Source organism: Lasiodiplodia theobromae (genome assembly GCF_012971845.1).
Source record: "Lasiodiplodia theobromae strain AM2As chromosome Unknown scaffold_23, whole genome shotgun sequence".
Taxonomy (NCBI): domain Eukaryota; kingdom Fungi; phylum Ascomycota; class Dothideomycetes; order Botryosphaeriales; family Botryosphaeriaceae; genus Lasiodiplodia; species Lasiodiplodia theobromae.
The window spans coordinates 714,570-740,416 of NW_023336439.1; the positions used below are offsets into that span (position 1 = coordinate 714,570).

At 56.9% G+C, this 25,847-nt stretch overlaps 7 protein-coding genes across 7 annotated transcripts; 5 read left to right on the forward strand and 2 right to left on the reverse strand.

Moving 5' to 3' along the window:
• Positions 1–1,500: 1,500 nt before the first annotated feature.
• Positions 1,501–3,762, forward strand: LTHEOB_7725 (ATPAse AAA+ type core protein; the record flags this gene model as incomplete). The annotated part of the gene is made up of 1 exon (XM_035517123.1): positions 1,501–3,762. The coding sequence occupies one exon, from the start codon at positions 1,501–1,503 to the stop codon at positions 3,760–3,762; it is 2,262 nt and encodes a 753-aa protein (XP_035371234.1).
• Positions 3,763–5,353: 1,591 nt separating this feature from the next.
• LTHEOB_7726 (Membrane bound C2 domain protein) lies at positions 5,354–10,388 on the forward strand (the record flags this gene model as incomplete). The annotated part of the gene is made up of 7 exons (XM_035517124.1): positions 5,354–5,542; positions 5,814–6,072; positions 6,134–8,437; positions 8,483–8,590; positions 8,649–8,789; positions 8,842–8,987; positions 9,042–10,388. 7 exons carry the CDS (start codon positions 5,354–5,356, stop codon positions 10,386–10,388), a joined length of 4,494 nt encoding a protein of 1,497 aa, XP_035371235.1.
• A 2,785-nt stretch (positions 10,389–13,173) lies between these two features.
• On the forward strand, positions 13,174–14,262 carry LTHEOB_7727 (Urod-like protein; the record flags this gene model as incomplete). Its single annotated transcript, XM_035517125.1, has 1 exon — positions 13,174–14,262. One exon carries the CDS (start codon positions 13,174–13,176, stop codon positions 14,260–14,262), a length of 1,089 nt encoding a protein of 362 aa, XP_035371236.1.
• A 773-nt stretch (positions 14,263–15,035) lies between these two features.
• LTHEOB_7728 (Acyl-CoA oxidase) lies at positions 15,036–16,731 on the forward strand (the record flags this gene model as incomplete). Its single annotated transcript, XM_035517126.1, has 2 exons — positions 15,036–15,338; positions 15,430–16,731. The coding sequence occupies 2 exons, from the start codon at positions 15,036–15,038 to the stop codon at positions 16,729–16,731; spliced, it is 1,605 nt and encodes a 534-aa protein (XP_035371237.1).
• A 293-nt stretch (positions 16,732–17,024) lies between these two features.
• Positions 17,025–17,594, reverse strand: LTHEOB_7729 (Type 1 phosphatase regulator ypi1; the record flags this gene model as incomplete). Its single annotated transcript, XM_035517127.1, has 1 exon — positions 17,025–17,594. The coding sequence occupies one exon, from the start codon at positions 17,592–17,594 to the stop codon at positions 17,025–17,027; it is 570 nt and encodes a 189-aa protein (XP_035371238.1).
• A 544-nt stretch (positions 17,595–18,138) lies between these two features.
• On the reverse strand, positions 18,139–19,776 carry LTHEOB_7730 (6-phosphogluconate dehydrogenase; the record flags this gene model as incomplete). The annotated part of the gene is made up of 3 exons (XM_035517129.1): positions 18,139–18,951; positions 19,001–19,687; positions 19,750–19,776. 3 exons carry the CDS (start codon positions 19,774–19,776, stop codon positions 18,139–18,141), a joined length of 1,527 nt encoding a protein of 508 aa, XP_035371239.1.
• A 3,545-nt stretch (positions 19,777–23,321) lies between these two features.
• Positions 23,322–25,801, forward strand: LTHEOB_7731 (Glutamate carboxypeptidase; the record flags this gene model as incomplete). Its single annotated transcript, XM_035517130.1, has 2 exons — positions 23,322–24,279; positions 24,333–25,801. The coding sequence occupies 2 exons, from the start codon at positions 23,322–23,324 to the stop codon at positions 25,799–25,801; spliced, it is 2,427 nt and encodes an 808-aa protein (XP_035371240.1).
• Positions 25,802–25,847: the final 46 nt, after the last annotated feature.

Genomic DNA, 25,847 nt, shown 5'->3' on the forward strand with positions numbered 1-25,847 from the left:
CGGCCTCCGATAAGCCCTCTAGCCCACGCTCGTGCAACACCTCTATCGGGCCTCTGTGACTGTGATAGCGGGTTTCTTCCCGTCTTGATGCTGACCGGCCGTCGCTGGTCCGCGTCCAACAGCGCAGCCTTTATCCGCGAGGGGCGGCTCTAGCGTCCATGCCGCTTCTAGAAGCCCAGGTCGCGCTGTCTCGCAATTCTGGGGCCTTCTTCATGCACGGGAAAACTGCTCACCGGACCTTGCAGCATGGCGTGCGCGCGCTCCGCTGTGACTGGGCCGGACCGCGCCCGCCTCGCCTGGTAGCGTCGTGCTGCCTCCGCGGGCCCGGGAGGGGACGGGGTAAATGGCTCGCGGGTGTATAAAGCTCCACCGTGCCATGGCGGCAAGGGACCTGAGACGGGGCTCTGGAGAAAGTCGCGCCTCCTCGCCGGGGCAGCGCGTCTCGTACGACGTCCAACGTGGACGCCCGGCACTGGAGCCGCCGCACACTCAACAACACATGCTTTTCTGACCGCCCAAGCGCGGGACGGGCGAGGACAAACGGCCCAGTGCCCCGGAGGATGCGACGTTGAGTAATTCCAATTACTCGCGGTGAGACAGCGTCTTCTGACAAGGCGTACGATCGGCGCAAGAAGAGCGTGCCCCTCGTCCATCACAGTGCTGAGCATCCGACCCCGGCGCCCGCGTCCCATCACCCCTCATTGTGTGGCGCGCCCTGTGGCTGGAGCCTGCCGTGCACCGCCACCACTGCATGGCAAGGCAACAGTCGACGCTATCCCGTCATCATGTAATCCGTACCACGGCGTACCTCACCGCTGCCGCCGCTGACTCCCGCTCGGCAGCGCTGCCATTGGCGCTGTTTCAGGGCGCCTGCCGTTGCTGATGTATTCGAGCTCACCTGCAGCTACGGGCAGCGGCCCTGCCGGGGACCACCCGGAAGGTTTGATCTGTCGCTTGTCACTTCACTAGCTATGCACGCTTCGCACCGCTGAGCCCATATACATGCGGCATGTAGCTTGTCTTAGCTGCAGGCAGCGCCAGTTGGCAACGTGGGATGGGCGATGCTCAACGCGCCTGCCGCCTGCTGTAGCCTCTCAAATGGACCAAACTCAGCCTCATGGTGGATAGCGCAAGGCAACAAACCGCAACTAGTGCGAAAGCTGCCGTCTCATTGGACGCCGGAGATAGGCGCGCTGATGCTCGTGCTGCTCAGCCTCGTGTTTTCTCCACGATTGACGTCCAGATCTAAGGCAACAGCGGCTGCGGTGTCCTTAAAAGAGCACCTCGGCGACGTCCAGCCTTCCTGCGCCATTGATGACTCTTTCGCCCGCCACCGCTAAAGTTATTCAAAACGGCGCGCGGGGTATCACCTTAGTCACTTCACTTTGCATCCGCCATTTGATACCCAACCCAACACTTCTGCGGTCAGCACATCACTTGACTTTCTCAACATTTTCTCATCGCACCACGCAAGCCCTGAATCCAAACAATCGCTTAACAATGGCGCCGCACATGTACGACAGCTCCTCGTCTGAGGATGCTTCGAAGCCAGTGACGCAGGAGCAGAACCACAACATCAAGACCACCTCGAGCTGCTGCTGCTGTTGCAGAAAATCCGCCGAATCCGCAGTAAACGGCGAGAAGGCGACAGAGACTGAGAAGAAGAAGACCGAGGATGGCGAAACCAAGGATGAGAAAGAGAAAGAGGGGGACAAGAAGGACGACAAGTCGGAAGAAACCTTGGACCCCTCCAAGGTCGGTATGTCGTGCGGAATGAAGAACCTCTACTCCGGCAAGGAAGACAAAAAGGGCCGCTTTCAGTGGCAGGACACCATTCCCGAGGACATTGGCAAGCCCGTTGAGAACGCAGAGACGGCAAAATGGGCACTTCTCGTGCGCAACGTCAAGGTCTACAACGACCCCCGCAAGGTCATGGAGATGCACTCCATCGTCATCCAGAGCCCACTCTTGAAGAAGCTCCTCGAGCGCGTCCTCAAGGGCTACCCCGGCGTGACACCCGGCCTCAAGCGCTTGGAGTTCGACGGCCGTTTCCAGCCGCTCATCCACAGATGGCCGGAGCTGAAGCGTGCAATCGATAAGCTGGATGCCAACTCGAAGTCCGAAGATGAGCGTGTCACCAAGGAACACGCCAATGTCCTCCTCAACGTGCTGCAATCCGAGTTCAAGGACACCATTGAACAATCTCAGGACCTGATCTCCAAGGGCGTCATGACCTACGAGCACCTGTGGACCCTCTTCCAGCCCGGCGCCATCATCTACTGCCGGAATGATGGTCAGGAGACCGCCATGAAGCTCACTGATACCCGTTATGGCTGTGACGACAACCAAAGGCCTTGCTTCTGGGTGCGCTGCAAGTACGTCGATTGGAACGGCACGCAGTTTGGTACAAGCAGCTTGAACATCAAGATCCCCGGCTATTCAGGCACCAGGACAATCCATCAGCTTTCCGCCTATCCCATCGAGTATCACCAGGACTCCGACGCTCTCCGCAAGAGACTGTTGGAGAGAGGTGCCAAGTTCGAGGCTCTTGCCGGTTCACACTACAAGGCATACCATGGTCTCGCTTGGAAGGAGGACAGCTGGGGAAAGAGGCAGAAGTACAATATCAAGGGCCGTGTAGTCATTGATACGTACGGCTGGAACCGTTTCGAACCCAACTTCGCCATCTACACCAACCCCTTGACGGACAAGCAAACGACATCTGCAGGCATTGCCGACACTTCCGGTGATGATGAGGTCGGCGGCAACAATGACGACGACTGTAGCGACAACGAGTCGTATTGTGGCTCCGAGGTGCAGTACGATGGCATGCCTTTGGATGGCGATTTCGCGGATGAGGAGGAAGAGTCCAAGCGCCCACCGCTCACCGAGGAGCAGAAGCTCATTGCCAGCCCCCTGGTCCGCGGTTACTCTCTCAAGTCGAAGCAGTGGCTGAACCTGTTTGTCAACAGCGTGCGCGAGATCGAGTGGCAGACAAATGCTTTTGAGTCTCTTGTGCTGCCCGCCAACCAAAAGGAGCTCATCCTTGGCTTCACTGAGACCCAGAACAAGGTGAAGGCTTCATTCGACGACGTCATCGAGGGCAAGGGTAAGGGCATTATTCTCCTGCTTTGCGGTCCTCCTGGTGTAGGAAAGACGCTCACGGCCGAGTCCGTCGCCGAGGAGATGCGCGTCCCGCTGTTCATGATGTCCGCCGGTGACCTTGGCCTGGACCCCAGTTCTGTCGAGGATAAGCTGTCAGACATCCTGGAGATGTGCACGAAGTGGAATGCCATCCTGCTGCTTGATGAGGCGGATGTTTTCCTGGAGGAGCGCTCACTCCACGAGCTGGAGCGCAACAAGCTGGTCTCGATTTTCCTCCGAGTGCTCGAATACTACCAAGGAATTCTCTTCCTCACGACCAACAGAGTGCAGACGTTCGATGCTGCGTTCCAGTCCCGCATCCATATCTCGTTGGAATACCCCGAGCTGAGCGTGAGTTCGAGGTTGACGGTCTGGAAGAATTTCCTGGCTGCGTCCCCGCAGAAGCACGCCATCACCAGCAAGCAGCTGGATTCGCTTTCTCTCATGAACATGAACGGACGGCAGATCAAGAACGTTCTCAAGACGGCGCAGCTGCTGGCGTCGAGGAAGGAGACTGAGCTGACGTACGAGCACGTTCTGACGGTGTTGGACGTCACACAGCACCTGCACAACGCAAACCGGGAAACCGAGAGGACAAAGTCATCGATCTTCTGCTGAGCGAGGCGTTCTAGAAACTCGAGGGATCATCGGAAATTTGCTTTAGTTTTCATGCTAGCGATTCACAGAGCACCGGGCCGGGAGTTAGTATTTTTAGAGATCCCCTTTGACGCCATGAGCGAGCATCAAAATGGCGTGTCATTGAGATTTTCTCATATCGCTTCCAGGAGTTAAGGGGGGTGCCTAAGGCCAGAAAGCGATACAAGAAGCGGGCGTCGATCATTGATCCATAGGGAAGGGGTAAAGGGGTGACTCAGATGCAAGGAGTCTCGGCTAGTATTTGTAAACAGGAAAGAAAGCCATTGAGTAGCACGTGCGCGTATGTAATGTGAGAGAAGCTCGGTTGACCGGAATGGAGGCGCGACGGGAGGTGGCTTGTCGGGGCGGGAGGGTCGGAAGCATGTGGGGAACTCAGCGCTCAACGACAGGCACCAGATTAACGGTCGTCGCGAATAAGGCAGTGCGGCGGCGGACGCCGAACTTGGTCGTCTCGGGCCGGCCGACTTTTCAGCTGTGCATGGAGGGGCTGGTCGGCAAACGGCAGCTAAGCGAGATGCCTCATTGGAGCGACGAGAGCGACATGACTTGCGGCGCTGCGCTGGTCGATACGCACGTCCGCCGGTCATGACAGGGTCTCGCGAGGGCTGTGACGCCACTGCTGGAATGTTTGCGCTGCGTCAGACCTCAACCATTTTTTCTGCGCTTGTAGGAGTGATTGGCGCAGCCCGCAAGTGGCCGGCACGGGGCCGGGAGCACCCTTCCAGAAGATTTCGCCGGCGATCCACAGCCATATGATGAACACAGTAGCCCCGGCGCATCACCGTGGCTGTGCAGGAATGGCTCAGCTTCCCTGGGCCGGCGGGAGCCCTGCGCACAGAGCGTTTCGCGCTGGAACGCTGCCAGCTAGGGGCGCCGCCGGCGCTTGATCTTGCAAGGTGGGTTTTGGCGCGGATGCGTGGCGTGGTGTCGTGCGCGGGTGCTGGTGCTGGTGAGGCTGGGGAGCACGGCAGCAGCAGGTTTTACGGGGGTGCGGTGCGCAGGGGCCTCCTCTCAAGCGATCGGCGCGGGCTGCACGTAATGGACCGGCGTCATTGATGCCACAGTGTACCTTTACGAGCTGGCAGAGCGAGCGCTCGCTGAGCGGCCTCCAGGCTGTCCAGCGCCGTTCGGACACGCGCGCGCCACTGTGTCAGGCCCGGTAGTGACGCGCGTGCGTGTGCGATCGGCCGCGGCCCAGCTTGGCAGCAAAGCTCGCAGGCGCGGGGTGGTGCGCCTAGCTGGACGCAGCAATACAGCAGGGTCCAAGCTCTCTGGGCTCGCTCCCGTCAGCCAAGGCCGCCTCCAGCCAGCAAGCCAACTTCCCATCGCCGTCCTACCAGCCCCGATCGCACCCAGCGGAGTCCCACTCCATATCTCCTCGCCCAATTCCCTCCACTCTCTCTGCAGGTACGCTCGTGTCCAAACTGCCCGGCCCACACCTGAGGTCTACCCAGCAGCGCGATTGACGGCCACAGTAGCTTCAACACCGCGCCGCACTCCCCGGATAGACCTCCGCTCGTTGCGCAACCCCCACCTGCGGGAACAGCCAGCTATGGCCTCACGGCAGGAAGCCGAGCTCAAGCAGCAGGGCGCCATCGAGGCCGCACAGGACCCCAACACCAACGTGGCGCCCGCGGATGCCGAGCAGAAAGTGCTCGACGAAGCCCGCAAGGCCGGCGGGGCCGCCCTGGCCTTTAACCCCGACGCCTCGCCCGCCGAAAAGGCTGCCCAAGCGCGCTCTGTGAGTGCTCCGCCCTCCACAATCCTATCGCAAATTACCAATTGTGTGCCCCTTTGGCCGACCCACCCGCGCGCCTGCACGGCATGCGTGGCCCGGCACCGTAGATCCGCAGCACTGACGATTTCACTCGGCAGCATCTTCCGCCAGGGTTTCACCACGACCATAAACCCAAGGCCACAGCGCTCGTGTCCGATACCGTAAGACCCCCGCCCTCTACGCCATGGGGTTGCTGTCCCGCCACAAGACGACCATTCCGCTAATCCGCGTCCAGGACGACGGTTCTCCCCCAGACTATGACCTACCGCCGCCCTCCAAGGCCGGTGCCGTAGAGCCGCCGCCCGTTTCTCCCACCGCCAAGTCGGATACCAGTGCCGTGACCGCCCCAGAGGATGACGAGACGAAGTGGGATCGCGTTGGCTGGGCCCCACGCTTCGGCATGCCTGGTGGACTGGACGAGGACGAGGACGACCGCACATTGGCAGACCACCAGACGCTTCTTGAAGGCGCATTGGACGACAAATTCTTTGGAGGTAAGCATCGCTGTTCACCTAGCAACCTGGCATTTCCCGTTCTGACAACTCAATTGCCTAGACTGGTACCAGAACGCCGGTATAATCATCTTCTCATGCCTTTCTTCATGGGTTGTGGCCGTCTTGGGCGGTGGCATGGGCTGGCTGTTCATCGTCATGGCTTTCTGTGCAACCTACTACCGCACTTCGATCCGCCGCGTGCGGAGAAACTTCCGGGATGACCTCAACCGCGAGATGGCCAAGGCCCGCTTGGAGACGGACACTGAGAGTCTTGAGTGGATCAACAGCTTCCTGGTCAAGTTCTGGCCCATCTATGCCCCTGTTCTCTGCAGCACGATCGTTGCATCTGTTGATCAGGTGCTCTCCACTTCATGCCCCACCTTTTTGGAGAGTCTGAGGATGAAGCTCTTCGTCCTCGGCACTAAGCCGCCGCGCATGGAGCACGTCAAGACCTATCCCAAGGCCCAGGACGACATCGTCTTGATGGACTGGAAGTTCAGCTTCACCCCGAACGATGTCTCGGATCTCACGGCTCGTCAGATCAAGAACAAGCAGAACCCCAAGGTTGTTCTCGAGATCCGCGTCGGAAAGGGCGTGGTCAGCAAGGGTCTTGATGTCATCGTTGAGGACATGGCCTTCTCCGGTATCATGAGGCTGAAGGTGAAACTTCAGATTCCTTTCCCGCACATCGAGAAGGTCGAGTTCTGCTTCCTTGAGCGCCCTACTATCGACTATGTCTGCAAGCCTCTTGGCGGTGACACTTTCGGTTTCGATATCAACTTCATCCCCGGTCTTGAGACGTTCATTCAGGAGCAGATTCACGCCAATCTCGGCCCCATGATGTACGCGCCGAATGTCTTCCCGATTGAAATCGCGAAGATGCTGGCTGGCAACCCCGTCGATCAGGCTATTGGTGTGCTGCAGATTACTTTCCACGGTGCTCAGGGCCTGAAGAACCCTGACAAGTTCTCCGGCACTCCCGACCCCTACGCGACTGTTTCGATCAACAACCGGGAGGTGCTTGGAAAGACCAAGACTGTGTTTGAGAACGCTAACCCGCGCTGGAACGAAACTGTCAATGTCATCGTTACTACACTCAAGGATACGCTCACTCTGACGGTCTACGACTACAACGACATCCGCAAGGACAAGGAACTGGGTATTGCATCCTTTGCCCTTGAGCAGCTCGAGGAGAACGACTTCTACGAGAACCAAGGCCTTGAAGTCCTGTCCAACGGCAGACCGCGCGGTATCATTCAGGCAGACATCCGTTTCTTCCCCGTTCTCGAAGGCTTCAAGTCCGAGGATGGCACGGAAATGCCTCCTCCGGAGTCTTCTACTGGTATTGCCAAGTTCACTGTTGAACAAGCGAAGGAGCTTGACAGCAGCAAGAGCTTAATCGGTCAACTCAACCCTTACGCCGTGCTCCTCCTGAATGGCAAGGAAGTCCACATTTCCAAGAAGCTCAAGCGCACGAACAACCCTATCTGGCCCGACGCTTCCAAGGAGCTGCTCATCACCGATAGGAAGAAGGCTAAGCTTGGTCTTGTCATCAAGGACGACCGCGACCTCGCAACGGATCCCATCATTGGCACCTACCAGATCAAGCTTACCGATATGCTCGACTTGATGGAGAAGGGCAAGGATTGGTTCAACCTGGCTGGTGTCAAGACAGGCCGCGCCAAGATGACGCTCCAGTGGAAGCCGGTTGCTCTGAAGGGCGCTCTTGGTGGATCTGGTGGCTATATCAAGCCTGTCGGTGTTATGCGTCTTGACTTCAAGGGTGCTCGTGATCTGCGCAACGTCGAGACGATGGGCAAGTCTGATCCTTATGTTCGCGTCTTACTCTCCGGTATCGAGAAGGGCCGTACGGTCACGTTCAAGAACAACCTCAACCCCGACTGGGACGAGGTCATCTACGTTCCCGTTCACACATCCCGCGAGAGGCTCATTCTCGAGGTCATGGACGAAGAAAACGTTGGTAAGGATCGGTCTCTGGGTCATGTCGAGCTTCCCGTGGAGGACTTCCTTCGTCAGAACGAGAACGGCGAGTACGAGGTCGTCGAGGACAAAACTGTTATGTCCCACGGTCTGCGCACGAGCCCTACGGCTCCTCCTAAGGGTACTCTCAACTACACGGCCTCGTTCTACCCTGTACTCAACGTTGTCGATCCCGACGAGGAGGACTCCGACGACCAACGCAGCAGCATGGATACTCGCAGAAGCATGGACACCGCCCGCCCGAGTCTTGACTCGAGGCCTGGCCACACTCCGAAGAGCAGTACCGGCTCCGCGAAGCTTCCTGGTCACACTCCGAAGAGCAGCACCGGCTCCGCTAACATTACTGAGCGCAGCGAGAAGAGTGGTACTATCTCTTCTCTCAATCGCGTCAGTACTAATGGCTCTGCAGACCTTGCTAAGAAGCTCGCCGAGGGTGAGCAAGAGCAGGAGGATGTCGTTGAGAAGAAACCGGAAGTGCCTAAGATCACCTTGACGCCTGAGGAGCTGAGCGAGTACGGTAAGTTTTACAGTCCATGCACTTATTCAAAGGGAAACAAACTTACATATATCCACAGAGTCTGGTCTGCTCATCTTCAAGCTCGTTGAGGGTGAATTCTCGGAAACGGACTGCTACCTCGAGGTTCTCATGGATGACCAGATCTTCGCGAGCTACTCCAGCTCGAAGATCAGGTCGAAGCACACTACTTTCAACGAGGGTAAGAGTTGCTTTCTGATGGAAGTCTTCAGCAGGCGCTAATGACATTCTAGTTGGCGATGCGATGGTCCGCGAACTCGACTTCTCGCGCATTACCCTACGTCTTGTTGAGCACCTCGACAAGAAGGGCGAAGGCGAGGACGATCACATCATCGGAAAGCTGCAGGGATCTACTCTTGATACACTTCGTCGCTGTCTGGTAAGCATAACTCCCACGTGTCTGCGATATTAGGTTTGAATCTAACCTGAGTAGTACACCCCTACCGTTCTCACCTTCCACGACAAGGATGGCAAGGAGAACAGGGTTACCGTATCCCTCAAGTACCTCCCTGTTAAGATGCGCTTGGATCCCTCCGAGTCGTTCAACAACAGTGGAAACCTCCGTGTCGACGTTCTCGATGCCGCGGATCTTCCCGCTGCCGATCGCAACGGCTACTCTGACCCGTACTGCAAGTTTGTGCTCAATGGTAAGGACGTCTACAAGACCGATAAGCAGAAGAAGACGCTGCACCCCGCGTGGAACGAATTCTTCGAGGTTCCGATTAGGAGCAGGACTGCCGCAGACTTCAGAGTGGACGTGTACGACTGGGACTTTGGCGACAAGGCTGACTACCTGGGTGGTGCTGTTATCAACCTGGACGTTCTTGAGCCTTTCAAGCAGCAAGAGGTCACGCTTGGCCTGGACGGCAAGAGCGGCGCCATCAGACTGAAGATGTTGTTCAAGCCAGAGTTCGTTATGCGTTCGAGGCAAGGTTCGTCGACGTTCTCTGGTACCTTTGCCGCTCCCGGAAAGGTCATTGGCGCCCCCGTCAAGGGCGTTGGCAAGGGAGCCATGTTCGTTGGAGGCAACGTCATCAAGGGCGCAACGTTCGTCGGCGGTGGTGTTGGCAAGGCTCTTGGCCTGAGCAAACGCCGCAAGAGCCGTGGAGCTAGCGCAGACAGCGATGATGAATCATCATCGCCACCACCACCTGTGCCAAACGGTAACGGTGCGGCCGCCCCCGCTGGTAGCGCATCGCCTCCGCCTCCGCAGATCAACGTTGATTCCGCAGAGCCTCCTACTACACCGCACTCGCGTCACAAGTCCATGGGCGCTGCATCTATTGCTTCCGGCTTTGGTCCATCTCCTGGTGGTGCGGAATCTGGTGTTGCATCAATTTCCGTTCTGACCGCCATGGGCTACCCGCCATCCGCCAATGTCCGTGTTCATGTGGCTATGCTTAACAACAGGAGTCAGCTGAAGGAGATTCACAAGACCAAGGACATCAAGTCTGCCTCTGGCACTATCGACTTTGACCCTAACCGCGAGACTGTCAAGACGCAGTGCACGGCAGACACTCAATTCAAGATCACCGTGAAGGACCACAACATGTGGGGTTCCGACGATGACCTTGGCGACCATGTCTTCTTCCTGGACGACCAGGGAAGCGGCGGCGCGGAAAAGCTCGTCAAGGCAGGCGCGGGCTCAGTCTTGCTCCGCACAAGCTTCACTAGTAATGACCAGCAGAGCAACGCGGCTAGCAATAGCCCGAAGAGCATCAGGACAAGGGGAATGTTCGGCTCCAGGAGAGACAGGAGCGTGACGCCTAGCGGACACTGAATGGACGAACGGTAGTAGATTGATTCGAGTCAGGACTAAAAAAGGTGCTTCATGGACTGCAAAAACGGGACTGGGAGTAAATAGGCGGGTATGATGAAGAGCGGATAGCTGCTATAGGGCGGCGGCGCCGCTACCTAAGTGACGGACACGAACGACAGGGTCGGCCGGGAGTGCTGGGGTTGCGGTGTACTCTGTAGTATGGGCTGGTAATAGGGTCTGCTTTCCTCTTGTTCTGCTTCTATTCTTTGCACCCTTTCTACGTCCCTCCCTCTCTATATTTCGCTGAAGGGACATAGTTCTTCTTTGGGGGAGGTCGTTGGTGTGCTTAATGAGGTTGAAACTCTGCACCTCGACATTTTCCATTTTCTCCTTGCCCTATTGCTCTACTACTCGTACTTGGCTATTTGGCTCGACTATGCTTATTATGGTCTATTCTTGTTGTTCCTTTGGCCTTTTACTTCGTTGTTTCTTGATTGCCACGATGTGCGATACCAGTCTGTGCCTTTTTGTGTACACGCACGTGCGTTTGTCTTATTTTGCTGTGTAGAGTCTTACGGATACTGCAAAGATCGATATGGGTATTATTGTTTCGTGTGCCTTATTACCGTCTGATTGTTGGTAAGAGTGACTTTTGAAATTGGTCTTTAATGTGGACTAAGCGGCAGATAGGGTCGGTTGCACTTGTTCCACAATCGTCTTAGACCATTGCTAACAGGCGCCCTAGAAAACTCGTAACTATTGGTGAGTCCGCCAGCGTAATCACAGTAGCGTGGTTACCACCACTACTGCTGATAGCAATAGTCGTAGTGCAAGCCGCAATCAATAGCAGCGCGGCTACCAGTAGCGCAACCACTATTTGAACGCGATGAGTAACCACTAGCTTAATGATGGGTCAGCGCAATCAGGCGTCCCTCAAATTGTCGAAGATCTTTATAGCCCAACAATATTCCCGTAAATTGGTTCTATACCGCAATATAATTTGGTTTCGTTCTTGAGATGACGTGCCATATTTTACACGAAAGACGCTAGTCGCTAGTTTGAGACTATCAGTTGCCGAATAATAGAAGGAGACGTCAGAAACAGCCAATTTCTTTTTTGTCTTTCTCGTTTCTTGTGGCTTCTTCACGGAGAAGACTGATGGATAGCGTAGGAAACAGACGAAAGAGAAAGGCTACAAATGCGTATTGTGTTGGGGAGGACAGACGTGGGAGAATCCGTCTACAAGGTCTTAGGTATCAGCAGTCGAGAGACTTGAGGTCGAGTCAGCGGGGCCGTCCCGTTACTCTGTTATGAAGAAAATTAGTAGTGAGATAAGGTTGAAGAGTGTAAGTAGACTTGAGTTCCATCGCCCCCAATTCTTGACAGGGCTGGAAAAAAGAATTTGCACGGACTGCCTACATTGAACCTACACGACTTCCGGGAAGAACAGCCAAAAAGCCAGAAGATAGTCGCTATCCTAGATCGCAGTGCCTTGTTTCTTGCCCAAGCGACAGCGGAGCTGTATACAAAGCCACCACCGGTAATTGTTGAGACTATGAGATACGCGGAACACAAGGGCCTTGACTGAGACAGCACGAAGTCTGGTGCAGAGAGAACTTCCGTTCCGTCGAGCCAAGATCCAACAAGGAAAAGGCACCTCAGAGGGATTCCGTCATAGCACTGGATCTTGCTCCAGAGGACATATGGTCTTCGATCCCGAGATGATAGCAAAAGTTCAGTCATGCGTTGTATCAGACAGTAGAGATGCGAAAGGTCGCCGGATGAAAGAATCGTGATCAGAAGCCCAATGTGCGAAACGCACAGAAAGGTATTTTCAGTTGCAGAAGAAAGCTGAGAGATAACTATATGTAAAAATATTCTTTGGAAAAATGTTATATGTGGGCAGTAGAACGTATCTTCCGGATGTGAATGTATAATTGTTGATTCCACAGTCACATCTAGACGATTGATTCAACTGCCCATGACATGAAAGAAAAACAAATCCACGCAGCCTTGGACAGAAATGCGTGCCTGCAATGTAAAGCTGTATGAAGATAAGAGAAACCTTAAAGACTGAACGTATTTAGTTGGATAGTTCTCCAGCTTGTTGCGCTATTCAGCCGGAAGGGCATGAGTAAGCCATCTCGTTGTACAGTGTTTAAACAGTCCGAGTTAGAAAGATGCAACGACAACCTCAAGACTTCCTAAAGTCAAGACTGTCGCTGTATTTCCTGGAGTCACCATCTTTTCCCGCTATGTGTAGTACTGTTCTCAGATAATGTGGCTGGCGATAAATGGAGAAAATGTTGGGCTGTTTAAAGACGTTGGCCAATAGTAGTTTAAAGATTGTTGAAAGTAGGTATTAGAGAAACTCAAAAAGTTAAAAGTAGGAGGCAAGCCTCCTATTTCGTGTTGAATTACTCGCGGATTTACAGCGTCCTCCCCCGGAAACCGAGGCGGGCAGCTTAAGTCCGAGGGTGCCCAGCTGCACAATTAGACAAAAGATCAGCATTCTCCCCGCAAAGCCCATGAAATGATCTCCCAAAACGCACGGCGTCGGAGGTTGCGGACGTTCGCGTACGGAAAACCTCCGAATGTATTCGGCATAGGGCCTGAAATGTGACCAACATCACACAGGTTTAACAGACAGACCCTCTTCGAAGTTGTATAAGAGCAACGTCAACCTCCCTTCCAACATGCCCCCAAGCTCTTCACCCAAAGCCAAAAACAACCCTCCTCATCCTCCAAGTCCCTCTCTTTCTCCCCATTCGCCGCCGCCGCCGCCGCCGCCGCCGCCGCCGCCGCCATGACGTCCAACAACACCAACACCACCACCCTCCCCAAACCCCAAGGCGTCCACCTCGTCGGCAGCATGTGCGGCGCCCCCACCGCCGCCGCCGCCTTCGACAGCGCCCTCTCCTCCTTTCCCGGACGCCTTCGCCGCCTGCCCGACGGCGAGCCCGCGCACCGCGGCACCTTCATCGGGTGGCAAGCCGGCACCTTCGCGCACACGCCGGCTCTGCTGCGCGCCTACGACGAGCATTTCAACGCCCTCCCACAGCCGCCCATCTCGCCCGCCGAAGCCGCCGCCGTCGTCGCGGCGATGCCGAAGCCGCTGCGGCCGGGGTACGATGACGCGGCGCTGGAGTCGTGGGAGGTGTTCAAGGGGAAGAAGGAGAGGGGAGAAGTGCCGCGGGATGCGAGGTTTTTGGTGTGCCTGCCGACGCCGTTTGCGGTGTTGTGTCTTGTGCGGCCCGAGTTCCAGGAGCTGGTTGAGCCGCTGTATGAGGAGGCGCTGGTGGATGGGTGTCTGAGGCGGATCATGGAGGTCGTGCCGAGGGAGGAGTTGGCGGTGCAGTGGGATGTTGCGGCCGAGCCGATGGCGCTGGAGCGCGTGTTTGAGCCGCATTTTGAGCCGTGGTTTGGGAGTGGGGATGAGGAGATGTTTGAGGGGTTGGTGGACAGGGTTGCGCGGATGGTGGGGAAGGTGGGCGAGGGCGTGGAGGTGGGGATTCATGTTTGTTATGGGGATATGGGGCATAAGCATTTTGTGGAGCCGAAGGATATGGGGTTGATGGCGAGGGTGGTGCGGGAGATTAAGAGGAGGGCTACGAGGGATATTGATTGGGTGCATATGCCTGTGCCGAAGGACCGGGATGATGAGGAGTATTTTGCGCCGTTGAGGAGTTTGGAGCTGGGGAAGACGGAGCTGTATCTTGGATTGGTTCATGCGCATGACAAGGCGGGCACGGAGAAGAGGGTGAAGACGGCGCAAACAGTGCTGGGCAGTTGTGGGTTTGGTGTGGCTACGGAGTGCGGGTTGGGGAGGACGCCGGTGGAGGACCTTGCGTCGATTGCGGAGATCAGCTGTAGGATTGCGGAGCCGGTGTGCTGATAGAAGACTGGGGAGAGTAGTTTCTGGCAAGACTATACAAAAGCATGCTTGAATTCAAATAAGGGTTGAACGAGGACACATCCTGAATGAAGACAAGAGAACAGCGATGTGAGAAATGCAAAGACAGTTATGCAGTGAGAGTACCTGGATAATCATCTAGGAAGTCGCGAGGTTAGTGCGTGATTTGGGACTGCAAGTGATTCATCTTTTTAGAGCCTTGCTGCTCTCCTTTATCAAGGAATGCCTGCCAACGACTGAGATTCTGTGCCGGCAGAAGAGAGCCGTCTTCGACAATTGGATGCAACAACTGTATGTTTGAATGGATCGGCTGCTTAGAACTGCGCATTGGTGTTTTTGCTCAATGGTTTGGCGTTGAACTGTTGCCAAGTGAAAGTCCTCCGGGAGACACCGACGGGAACCAAATTGCGAGTCATGAGGGTGGTGGCGCTTTTAGAGGCCGGCTGACTTGCCATCCACCATCATCAGACCTCAGCTGAGGATGCTGCTCGAGAGCTGTCTGGAGTGTACGCCTGTGAGTAGACGACGATGAATGTGGAGCGGAAGTGAGCGGAGGAGAGACAGGCTTGGCTTGGCCTCACATGTCGAGAACCTCGGTCCTTTGATTCCGTACCCGCGGCCAAACCACCAACGCGTTCCCCGCCGTTATCGTATCATGCCATCGCTCCTTCCAAGCATCCTTGATGCGCGCAGCCACATAAAAAAATTGGCCGCACCCAGACCAATGCGATATCCGCATCACCATCCGCCGTGAGATGTCGTCCGCCGATTTCGCAGCGGCGCAGCAGCGCCTGCAAGCCCGCCGTCAGCAACGCGAACGAGAGTACCAGGCGCGCATCGCCGCCCAGCGCGACCAACAACACCAGCAACGCATCGCCAAGCTACCATACCCCCTAAACCGACTTGGTGGAACCGGATTGACCCTATGGGACGCTGTTAAAGGTCGCGAGGGCACCCAGCCTGCCTTTCGCGTTGGCCAAGTCGATGCAGAATTGCTCGACGAGGAGCTCCTAGAGCTACTCAAAGGCCAAGTGGGCGAGGGACTGAAATACTTCGGGGTGAGCAGTGTCACATACAAGCTATTCTGAGCGTTGAACCCTCAGGAATTGGAACCTGGAGCACTGTTGCTGACATGTAGCCTTATCGCAGTCGCACCTCGCGGACGAGTACAAGCCCGAAATCCTCCTCGCCCTCCGCGCCATCCTCTTCAAGCTATCCATCTGGGACCACAACGCCTCGTACGGCGCCGCCCTCCAAGGCCTGCGCTACACCGACGCCCGCACCGCCGACCCTTCGCGGCCCCCACCCAAGCGCTGGCAAAAGAGCGTCTACGGCCTGCTCACCATCGGCGGGCGCTACGCGTGGACGAAATGGGAAGACTGGCTGATCGGGCGGACCAGCGACTACGAGCTGCCGTCGCCCCGCGTGCGGCTGGCCGAGCGGGCAACGAACGCGCTGAGCGCGACGCACGCCGTCGCAGCCTTCGCGTCGTTCCTGGTGTTTCTGACCAACGGCCGGTACCGCACGCTGGTGGACCGCGTGCTGGGCCTGCGGCTGACGCCGACGGCGGCGGCCATCTCGCGCGAGGTCTCGTTCGAGTACCTCAACCGCCAGCTCGTCTGGCACGCTTTCACAGAGTTCCTGCTCTTCCTGCTGCCGCTCGTCGGCGTCGCCCGCTGGCGCCGCATCCTCGGCCGCGCCTGGCGACGCGTGCGCAACTTCGTCGCCACAGCCCTGGGCCGCCGTGCCTCTTCGGATGATGAGGATGACGCGCTGGCTGGCGGCAAGGCGGGCGAGCTGGGCTTCTTGCCTGAGCGCACGTGCGCCATCTGCTACAGCGACCAGAACCCGGCGGGCGGCGCGTCGGAGCAGCAGATGCTGTCGCAGTCCGCAGCGGGTGGCAGCGGCGTCGTCGGCAGCGCCGCGACGGACATCACCAACCCTTATCAAGCTATTCCGTGCGGTTGCGTCTACTGCTTCGTGTGCCTGGCCCAGAAGATCGAGGCCGAGGAGGGCGAGGGCTGGACCTGCCTGCGCTGCGGCGACATCGTCACCTCCTGCCGCCCCTGGGACGGCGACGTCATCGTCAAGCAATCCCACCACGGCCACGGCCACGGCGGCGCTCGTCCGACGTCTTCGGGCTCCGGGAATGGAGGCAAGAGTGTCGGCTTCGCGGCTGACGACGAGAAGAGGAGCTTGAGGCAGGTCAGCCCCGTGCCGACGCTCGACGAGAAAGAGCGCGAGCTCGGCGGCGGCACGCTGTCGGCTGATGTCGAGACGGAGCAGAGCTTGATGGGCAGCAGGGCGCTATCTGAGAGCGAGGAGTGGGCGCGGGCGAGCAGGATCGTCGAGGAGAGCGATAGCGACAGCGAGAGTAGTAGCAATGGCAGTGGCGATGAGCAGAGCGAGGAGATTGATGAGGAGGAGGATGAGATTGAGTTTGAGGAGTGATTGGTTGATTGGTCACGAGGCGCGAACGGAGAATAGGAGTTCATGTTGGGGTTTGGAACTTCCGTACACCAGGTCTGCACATCACCACTGCTTATTTCACTAACTTGGGCGCCTGAGATTATTGACAGGAGGGAAAAGCGTAGTCGTATTTCAGTTGATACCCGAAATGACTAGCATAAAAAAGTTCTGCTGGCTAAAAGTCCCTCCCCCCATCTCTGCTCCCACCACCCTTGCCAGTTACACACACGCTTTGTCTTGTCTTCGCTCATCGAATCGCTCGCCCCCCCCTCTCCTTATTCCCTCCATCCGCGCCAATCGTCATGCACGATTTGCTTCGTGTGTGCCATCGTCTGCTTCTGTTTCTCCTGTTCCTTGGGCTTTGCAAGCCGTCGCTTCTGTTTCTGCTGCTTTTCCTTCAACCTCCGCTCCTCGAAGTCCGCAAGCCGCTTGCTGCGCTGATCGGTCGTCACCGGCTCGTCAACCATTTCAGGCGCCTGCTTTTTCTTGGTGGCCTTCTTGCCGTTATCGTGGTCGTCGTCGACGTCGTCCTGGAATTTGGCGGCATGGCGCGCCGCCGGCTTTGCTGGTACTACCGTGTCTCCACTCGACCGCGTGATCTCTCTCGTCGTATTTCCGTCCGGGGTCATGACGAAGGTGGTCGTCGTTTTCGATCCGCCAGGCGTCTTCTTGGCGACGACTCGCATCGCCGTGCCGTCCGGCGTCATCCACGTTGTCGTCGTCTTTGTTGTGCTGTCTGCGCTCGTGGTCGTGTGCGTTGTTGCGGTGCCGCCCCGGGCCTTGGGGAAGTTGGCCGTGGTGGAGGAGCAGCAGGAGGAGTCGCGCTTGTTGAAGTCGTACGGCATGACTGCGGTGGTGGATGGTGGAACCGATATGATCGTAGTTGTCTGAGATTGAGTATTCGAGGCTATTAGCTGCGATTATGGGAGGAGAGAGAGAGCCTTTGATATAGGCGGCGATGGCATGAGGTCGAAACTCGAAAGTCAGACTTTCACCCAGCTAGGACCCTGTAGCAGTGACTATGTGAAGCAAGTAACAGTTCTGACTGGTTAACAGTCATGGTACCTTTGTGTAAGCTTTCTTTGGTAAGGGTGGGGTAAGGGTCCTAAGGGTCTGACCCGAACCAAGTTTGTCTCGTGCATTCAATGTCATTTGACGTCCAGTCGTTCAATTTGCCTTCTATAGATAGAGTCTAACAGCTGCATCATTCGCCCGTCTTGACTCTTGAAAGACTCTTCGAGAAACACGCTACTTGTGGACGAACATAAGGAATTGTTTTTCGGGATTGCTGGAGTAGAATCGCATTCTCTAACGCATGTGTTCATCACGTCGTCATGCAAATCTAGGGATATCTGTTAAGTGCCAGAAGTCAATGAAAGATCCAACAGCTCACGCAATAGAGCTCTTGGCCGGCTTCCACTCAAAATGATATTTGCCTTCAGTCGGTGCACCCGTGCCCTCCTCGCCCTTCCGATCGTACATGTGTGCGCCGAAGTAGTCCAGCTGCGCTTCGGCGAAACTCATGGGAAGTGAAGTGCTCGTCTGGTACTTGACGTACTCCAGGCTCGCGCTGAGCGCCGGGATGATGTGGTCTGCGATTGTAGCTTTCACAACAACTTCCCGCAGCGCCGCGACGCAAGCCTTCAGCTCTGTCATGACGGTTGGCTGGAAGAGGAGGTTGATGGTGTCGAGCGCGCGGTAATTGGTGAAGATGGGGTGGAGCAGGGAGGCGATGTGGTCGGCTTGGATGATGCAGCCGCTCCTCCAGATTTGAAGGACGGCGCCGTAGTCGATGTTCCAGTGGTTGGCCTTGTTCGCGCTCTCGATGACGTTGATGCCTTGAATGTAGCTGGCCAGAAAGGCCGCGTACGTGGCTCGTCGCAGCGCTTCAAGAAAGTCTTGCTTGGATTGCCCAGCAAGGTCAAGGGGCTGCGGCGGGAACTCACCGCCGATGGTCTGCTGAGTCCTCACGCGCTGGTAGCGGTAGGCAGATGCAAGACGCAGGTAGTGAGCTGTGGTCAAGGTCGGAGCAGGGATATGCTGGGCGACGGCCTCCTCGTTGCTCCAGATGCCGGTGCCTTCTTCGCCGGTGATGTCTTGGACGACTTTGTCTTCTACTGTATCGACGACATACTCATCGTTGCGAGACTTGTCCTTTATGCGACAAATGTCTGCACTGATCCAGATCAAGAACGTTCCTTGCTACCTTATGTTAGTGCTGCCATGAGGATGTGTAGGATCATAGGCTTACCAGCTCTCCTTTGCTGTTCCATTGCTCAAACACGCTCCCTACCTCCTCATTGCTCATACCCAGACCTTTCCTCATGATGTCGTACGCTTCTGAAACGGCGCTGATCATCCCATGTTCAATGCCGTTGTGGATCATCTTGACATAATGGCCGGAGCCTCCAGTTCCAGCCTGGCCCACGCAAGGAGTGCCGTTGTTGTCCTTCGCAGCAACCTTCTTCAACAAAGGCAGAACCAGATTCAGCGATTCATCATCCCCACCCGGACACATGCTCGGTCCTTGTCTTGCGGCTTGGTATCCTCCGGACACGCCCATGCCGATGTACCTCACGCCTCTCGTGGAGCATTTGCCCTGCCTTCTCTCGGTGTTTTGCCAATGCTCGTTGCCCGCGTCAATGATGATGTCGCCCTTGTCTAGGTACGGCATCAAGCCACCGAGCACCGTGTCGCCGACGGAGCCGTGCGGCAGCGAGAAGACGAAGACCCTGGGGCTGTTCAGAGAGGCACAGAGAGACTCGTAGTCAAAAAACTTGCTGACACTGCCGGCCGGGATATGCGGGCAGTCCTTTGCCTTTTGGATAACCTTGTCCATTGCTTCCTCGGAAGGGTCCTGCAGCGAGACTTTGACGCCGTGCTCGGCGAAGAGGAGGGCCATGCCGCCGCCCATGTTGCCGCAGCCGATCATTGCGAGCTAAGAAAGCTTGATTAGCTTGTCACTGCTCGCGTCGTACGAGAAACAGTGGGGCCATCTACCTTCTTAATGTCAAATGATGGCGCCATATTGAGTCGTTTCGGTCTGTGGCTGTCAATTGAAGCAAAAGCACTCGGATTCAGTGTTGTGTAGCAGTGAGTTTCGTCGGATCACCGCAGAGGCGGGGAAGGCGGAGGGGTTTGCTAAATAGCCGCTGCGGGACCCGCTGCTGCATCATCGCTCGGGAGGCAGAAGCGGAAGTGATATGACGTCAAATCCCTGTAAGGCTGAACGGCTCAACATCCGAAGCAGCCAAGCTTTGTCCGTGGCGTCCTAGCTCCCGCTGTTCATGCTTGTCAGATGCGGCCCGGCCGAATGCTACCAGGAGTGCTTCTTCTGACTTCGTCGAGACTGTGGTTGCTGTTTCGGGCCATGCCAGCATCCCGTGAACCCCGCCGGCAGATGACATGACAGAGTCTTGCGGTCATGAATGCTTAATTCGCGCAGGCTGCCGTTTGGAGCTTACTTGAGGGGCGCAGACACTCAGTTTTGCAGGTGCCAATCACTTCGTCGCTTCCGTTCCTGGAGCGTCCATTCACCAGGGCCGAATCGTGCACCCAATTCGTTGCATGCTGGCCTTTGACCACGCAGCTGCCTATTCCTTCAGGCGTGCAGATGATACTCCTCCTGGGGGGTGCATTGCCCCGCCAACGACCCGGCACCTGATGGCGGCCAGGTTCACTGCCCTCGCCTACAAATACCTCTCTTTTCTTCGGCCCCCTCCTCGTCTTTTCTTCTTTTTCCTCAAGGGGCTTCTCGCTGGCCTTTGGCTTTAACCAAAGGTATCCGAATCTCCTAGCATTGGTAATTCTTTGCTAACTCCTTACGGGGAGCATCCTGGTGTTGGTGCCAACCACTTTTTTGTTCTGGGAGAAGGGTCACTGGGCACTGCCAATACTCTTCACCCCGTGTCGCTCGTATTGCACTATCTCGGGCTGACGCGACCTCTCTTCGCATCTTTTTCGTCAATTGGCTGGTCAAGCACCGGCACTTGAGGAAGAGGATTCGACTTGAACAAGGAGATCTTGGACGGCGGGAGCACATAGTGAACAGCAGGGTGCCGAGTCTCCGCAGGCCATAATGCGCCTACGAAGCGCTTGCAATGGTTCTCCTGCGTTTGGGTGGCGGAGTGTGTTGTGCAGCTGCTCGGACTTCCACGACGCGCGCTCCATGGTGTAGTGCTCGACGTCTTGCTCGACTGCGATACTTAACTCGCGGCGCTCGGCACGATGGAGCGCCTGGCTAAGCTGCCATCTGGTGTCTCGCGCTCGTCGTCGTAGACCTGAGGAAGCGCTACCGCGGCGCATGCCCGCAAGCTGTCGTTGTGTCGAGGTGTCTGCTTAGATCCCATCGCGTAGCGGCGCGCTTTCAGAGCCTCCAGCGTCGTAGTCTGCACTTGCGCCCCGACAGCCATGCCATTCATTCGTCTCCGCAAAAAGGGTCGGGATGCGCAGCATGGTGTTGCGATCCACGCTCCTTTCACTGTCCGCGACGCGGCCGCGGAGCTCGTTCACTCGCGACACGGCGCTGCGACGACTAACCGCAGCCGCCGCGCGGTCGAGATCTGGCTGCGACGAAGTCAGCGTCGGCGCGAGCTGGTGCGAACAGCAGCCTTGCTATGCACAATAACAATGCTCCGCATCGACCCAGTCGGCGCCGTCATGTCCGCAGCGCAGCATCACCGGTACGAGAAGACCTACCACCCGAGTCAGGAATGCGGCAGCTCACCGAGAAAAGGCATCCGAAGACCAACAGCAAGACGCTCCTCCCACCATGTCACCCGGCACGATGACATTCTCGCGTGACTTCCATCTTTACAGCCCACAGACCGGACAGTGAGGCAAAGCGTCAGCCAACACCAGCCTCTCCCAACGACGCGAAGTTCACCAGCTAGAGACGACTCGGACGGTGGATACTGTGACTTGCGACGGACACTCTGGTGGATTGACCTAGTGGGCATGGATGCGACAGTGCCAGCTGGCACGACTTGGGTGGTGAGCAGCGCCGTCGGACACAGGGGCAGAACGAGCAAGAGAGCTTCCTCGGCCTCAATCTAGTTCTCTAGTCGGACTCGGGTCTAGGTGAAGATCAGAAAATTTTCACCTCTCTCTTTTTGAGATAGGTCCTCCAATAAGCTCGAGCCGCCTATCTGCAGCAATGAAGACCTCTTGCTACAGAAAGGGCAGTAGGTACCATCAGAGCAAGCCTTTTTCTGTTGTGAAGATGATACCCCGGGTCAGTTCACCGAAAAAGGTGATTTCTGCTGATCTGGGCCTGGACCTGGGCTTCTGGAGCCGAAGAGGCTTCCGCTGCCACACGGACGTTCGATACTATCAAGATCTTTGGGACCAATTCCTTCCTCGATCCTGGTCTTTGTTGTAGGAGCGGTCGCGATATCTTCAACGGTTGGGGAGGTTTCTTGAGTCTCTAACACGTTCCCGATCCTGATAGCGGCCAGGTCTTTCGCCTTCTGTCCTTCATGAATCTAACGGTCCATGTTACCCCACACTCGACGCAGTCCCTTCTCCGAACATGAGCCCCCTAGGTTGCAATTTGTAATTTTCCAGCCGGCGAGTATTTCAGAGCTCTCCTATCACGGGTCGGAAGGCAATTGGCGGATCGGCAACAAAAATCACAAGGAAAAAAACAAGGTCCAAGACATGAGACGTGAAGTATTTAATTATAAGCTCGTTTGAGAACAACCACTTACTGCGATCAAAGCTTCGTTACACAGACGGACAGGAAACCCCTTGTAAATGAGAGTTATTTGCTCTCACAGGCCCAGACAGGTAACTGGGGCTGAAGACGGCAATTTCCTCCGTGCCGAACGTACGACTACCTTGCCAATTGCATCCAAAAGCGAACCGGGTCGGCACCATGTTTTGACCTACCTAAACTTGCACACGGATCTGCAGTTATCAGCCGAGACTCGTCCCCACTTACGAGGACCGCAAAGCCGATGAAGTTCTTCATGTCGCTCCCTCGTCTTGTCGAGCCAGGACATCCGGCTGCATGCGGAACAGCAAAGGGCAGGTTGACACGAGGCGTTGAAGCGTGCCACCGCGAAGGAATGCACGAGCTGTGCCGGACAGAAGGGTGCACAGGTCGCGGAGACCAGACTAGCCGGTTATAGTAACGCATGGGGTGGTGAAACTGGCGTGCTAGACGCATTTTCGGCGTCATTTGGAGGGATCCGAGCTTTTTGTGAGCGTCCGAGGCGTGACTGCAGAATGACCTGCGTCGATGTGATGCGCCATCGCATAGAGAAGCAAGCGGCTGTGAATAGCTTGCAATAATGCTCGCAACGCAGGTTGAGAAAGAGGGATGGTGGCTGAATGGCGCGGGGATCACGTTCCTTTCGGTGGCGGCTCGGCCAAGGCGCGCGGACAGCCGATCGCATTTCTCCGCGTTGATGACGGAGCAGTCGCTGGAGCTCGTCAGAAGCGGGTCCAAGCTCGACAGCTCATGCTGGTACATCAACACCCCGTTTCTCGCCGTCCCGCGTCTCTCGCTGCTCCTCCATCGCACATGGGGCAGCTGAGTTAAGCATTTTCCCGCTAGCCGCCCGCCTGCAATGGTCACGATCCTCGACGAGAAGCAAGCCGCAATGGCTGACGAACGCACCCCGCTCATCGCCGTCGTGCCCGTCGGAGAGCGCCCACCACGATACCCCAACCACACCGTCCGCCGCGTCTGTACATACATTCTCGCCATCGTTCCCGCCATCGTTCTCGGCGCCGTGCTCGCCTCCATCTTCATCCTCCCTCCATACTACCCAGGCGACAAGGCAGTCGCCAACGACGAGTTTGCCTACGTCAGAAGTGGGGGGCATAGTCTGAGCAGGGCATGGCCTCTGAGCGATGGCTTGAAATTCGAGGAGCTGGAGAAGATTCTCCTGACCGAGCCCAGTGCTGAGAAGGCTCGCGAGTACAGCAAGTACTACACTTCTGGCCCCCATCTGGCTGGCAAGAACATCAGCCAGGCCATCTGGACCAAGGATAAGTGGTCAGAGTTTGGCATCCCCAAGGTCGACATCGTAGCCTACGATACCTACCTGAACTACCCGCTTGGCCACCGCCTGGCCCTTCTTCAGAAGGACAAGGAGGCCAAGAGGGACACCGAGAATGTCGATGCCTGGAAGGTGGCGTACGAGGCAAGCCTGGAGGAGGACGTCCTGGAGGAAGACCCCACCAGCGGCCTCGAGGACCGTATCCCCACCTTCCACGGTTACAGTGCGTCCGGAAACGTGACTGCCCCCTACGTCTATGTCAACTACGGAACCTACCAGGATTACGAGGACCTGATCAAGGCCAATGTCAGTCTGGCGGGCAAGATTGCGCTCGTCAAGTACGGCGGCATTTTCCGCGGCCTCAAGGTCAAGCGCGCTGAGGATCTGGGTATGGTTGGCACCGTCATCTACTCTGACCCTGGTGACGATGGAGAGGTCACCGAGTTGAACGGCTACAAGGCCTACCCCGAGGGTCCCGCCAGGAACCCCAGCAGCGTTCAGCGCGGCAGCACTCAATTCTTGAGTAAGTGTCCTACGATGCCACCTCATTCCATAGCCTTCACTAACTGACTGCAGGTTTCGCCCCTGGTGACCCCACCACCCCCGGTTACCCGTCTAAGCCTGGTGTTCCCCGTGGCGACGTCAAGGGCAAGATTCCTTCGATCCCTTCCATTCCCATTTCTTACACGGATGCTCTGCCGCTCCTCAAAGCCTTGAATGGCCACGGCCCCAAGGCCGATGACTTCAACAAGTACTGGAAGGGCGGCGGTCTTGGCCACAAGGGTGTCGAGTACAACATCGGCCCCTCCCCTGACGACCTGGTCATCAACCTGGTGAACGAGCAGGAATACGTCACGACTCCTCAGTGGGATGTGATCGGCATCATCAACGGCACCATTCCCGACGAGGTCATTGTTCTCGGCAACCACAGAGATGCTTGGATTGCAGGCGGTGCTGGCGATCCTAACTCCGGTTCTGCTGCCTTCAACGAGCTGATCCGCGCTTTTGGTATCGCTCTGTCCAAGGGATGGAAGCCGCTCCGCACTGTCGTCTTTGCTAGCTGGGATGGCGAAGAATACGGCCTCATTGGATCCACTGAGTGGGTTGAGGAGTACCTTCCATGGCTGTCCGCATCCGCTGTCGCCTACATCAACGTCGATGTCGGCGCCACTGGCCCGCACTTCGGCGCCTCGGCCGCGCCTCTGCTCGACGGCGCCCTCATCGAGGCGACGCTCAAGGTCCAGAGCCCCAACCAGACCATCGCGAACCAAACCGTTGGTGATGTCTGGAACCAGCACATCAACACCATGGGCAGCGGCTCCGACTTCACCGCCTTCCAGGACTTCGCCGGCATCCCGTCGGTCGACCTGGGCTTCAAGCCCGACTCCAAGAGCCCCGTCTACCACTACCACAGCAACTACGACTCGTTCGCGTGGATGGACAAGTTCGGCGACCCGGGCTTCGCATACCACGAGACCATCGCCAAGATCTTCGCCGTGCTGGCGGCCAAGCTGATCGAGTCGCCCATCATCGACTTCAACGCGACCAACTACGCCGTCGGCCTGGAGCGCTACCTCAAGTCGGTCAAGGACAAAGCCGCCGAGGTCGCCGCTTCGGCCGACTCCAAGGGCGTCGACGAGTGGGACATTGACACTCTGTTCGCGCAGATCCAAAAGGCCATCGACCGCCTGCACTACGAGGCCGGCCGCGTCGACAAGAAGGCCAACGAGCTCCGCCACGAGATCGCCCGCCACCCCATCCCCTGGTGGCGCTGGTGGAAGAAGATGGAGCTCTACCACAAGGTGCGCGACGTCAACCTCAAGTTCAAGTTCCTCGAGCGCCAGTTCCTGTTCGCCGGCGGCCTCGACGGTCGTCCGTGGTTCAAGCACGTCGTCTTCGCGCCCGGTCTGTGGACTGGCTACGCTGGCGCGACTTTCCCCGGCCTCGTCGAGGCGATTGAGTTTGGTGATAAGGCTGCCGCGGAGAAGTGGGCGGGCATCATCAAGGGCTTGATCTACAAGGCGGCTGGAAGCTTGAAGCATTAGGAAAAGACAAGTGTTTGGAGAACGTGATCGCTGGGCATCTACGGAT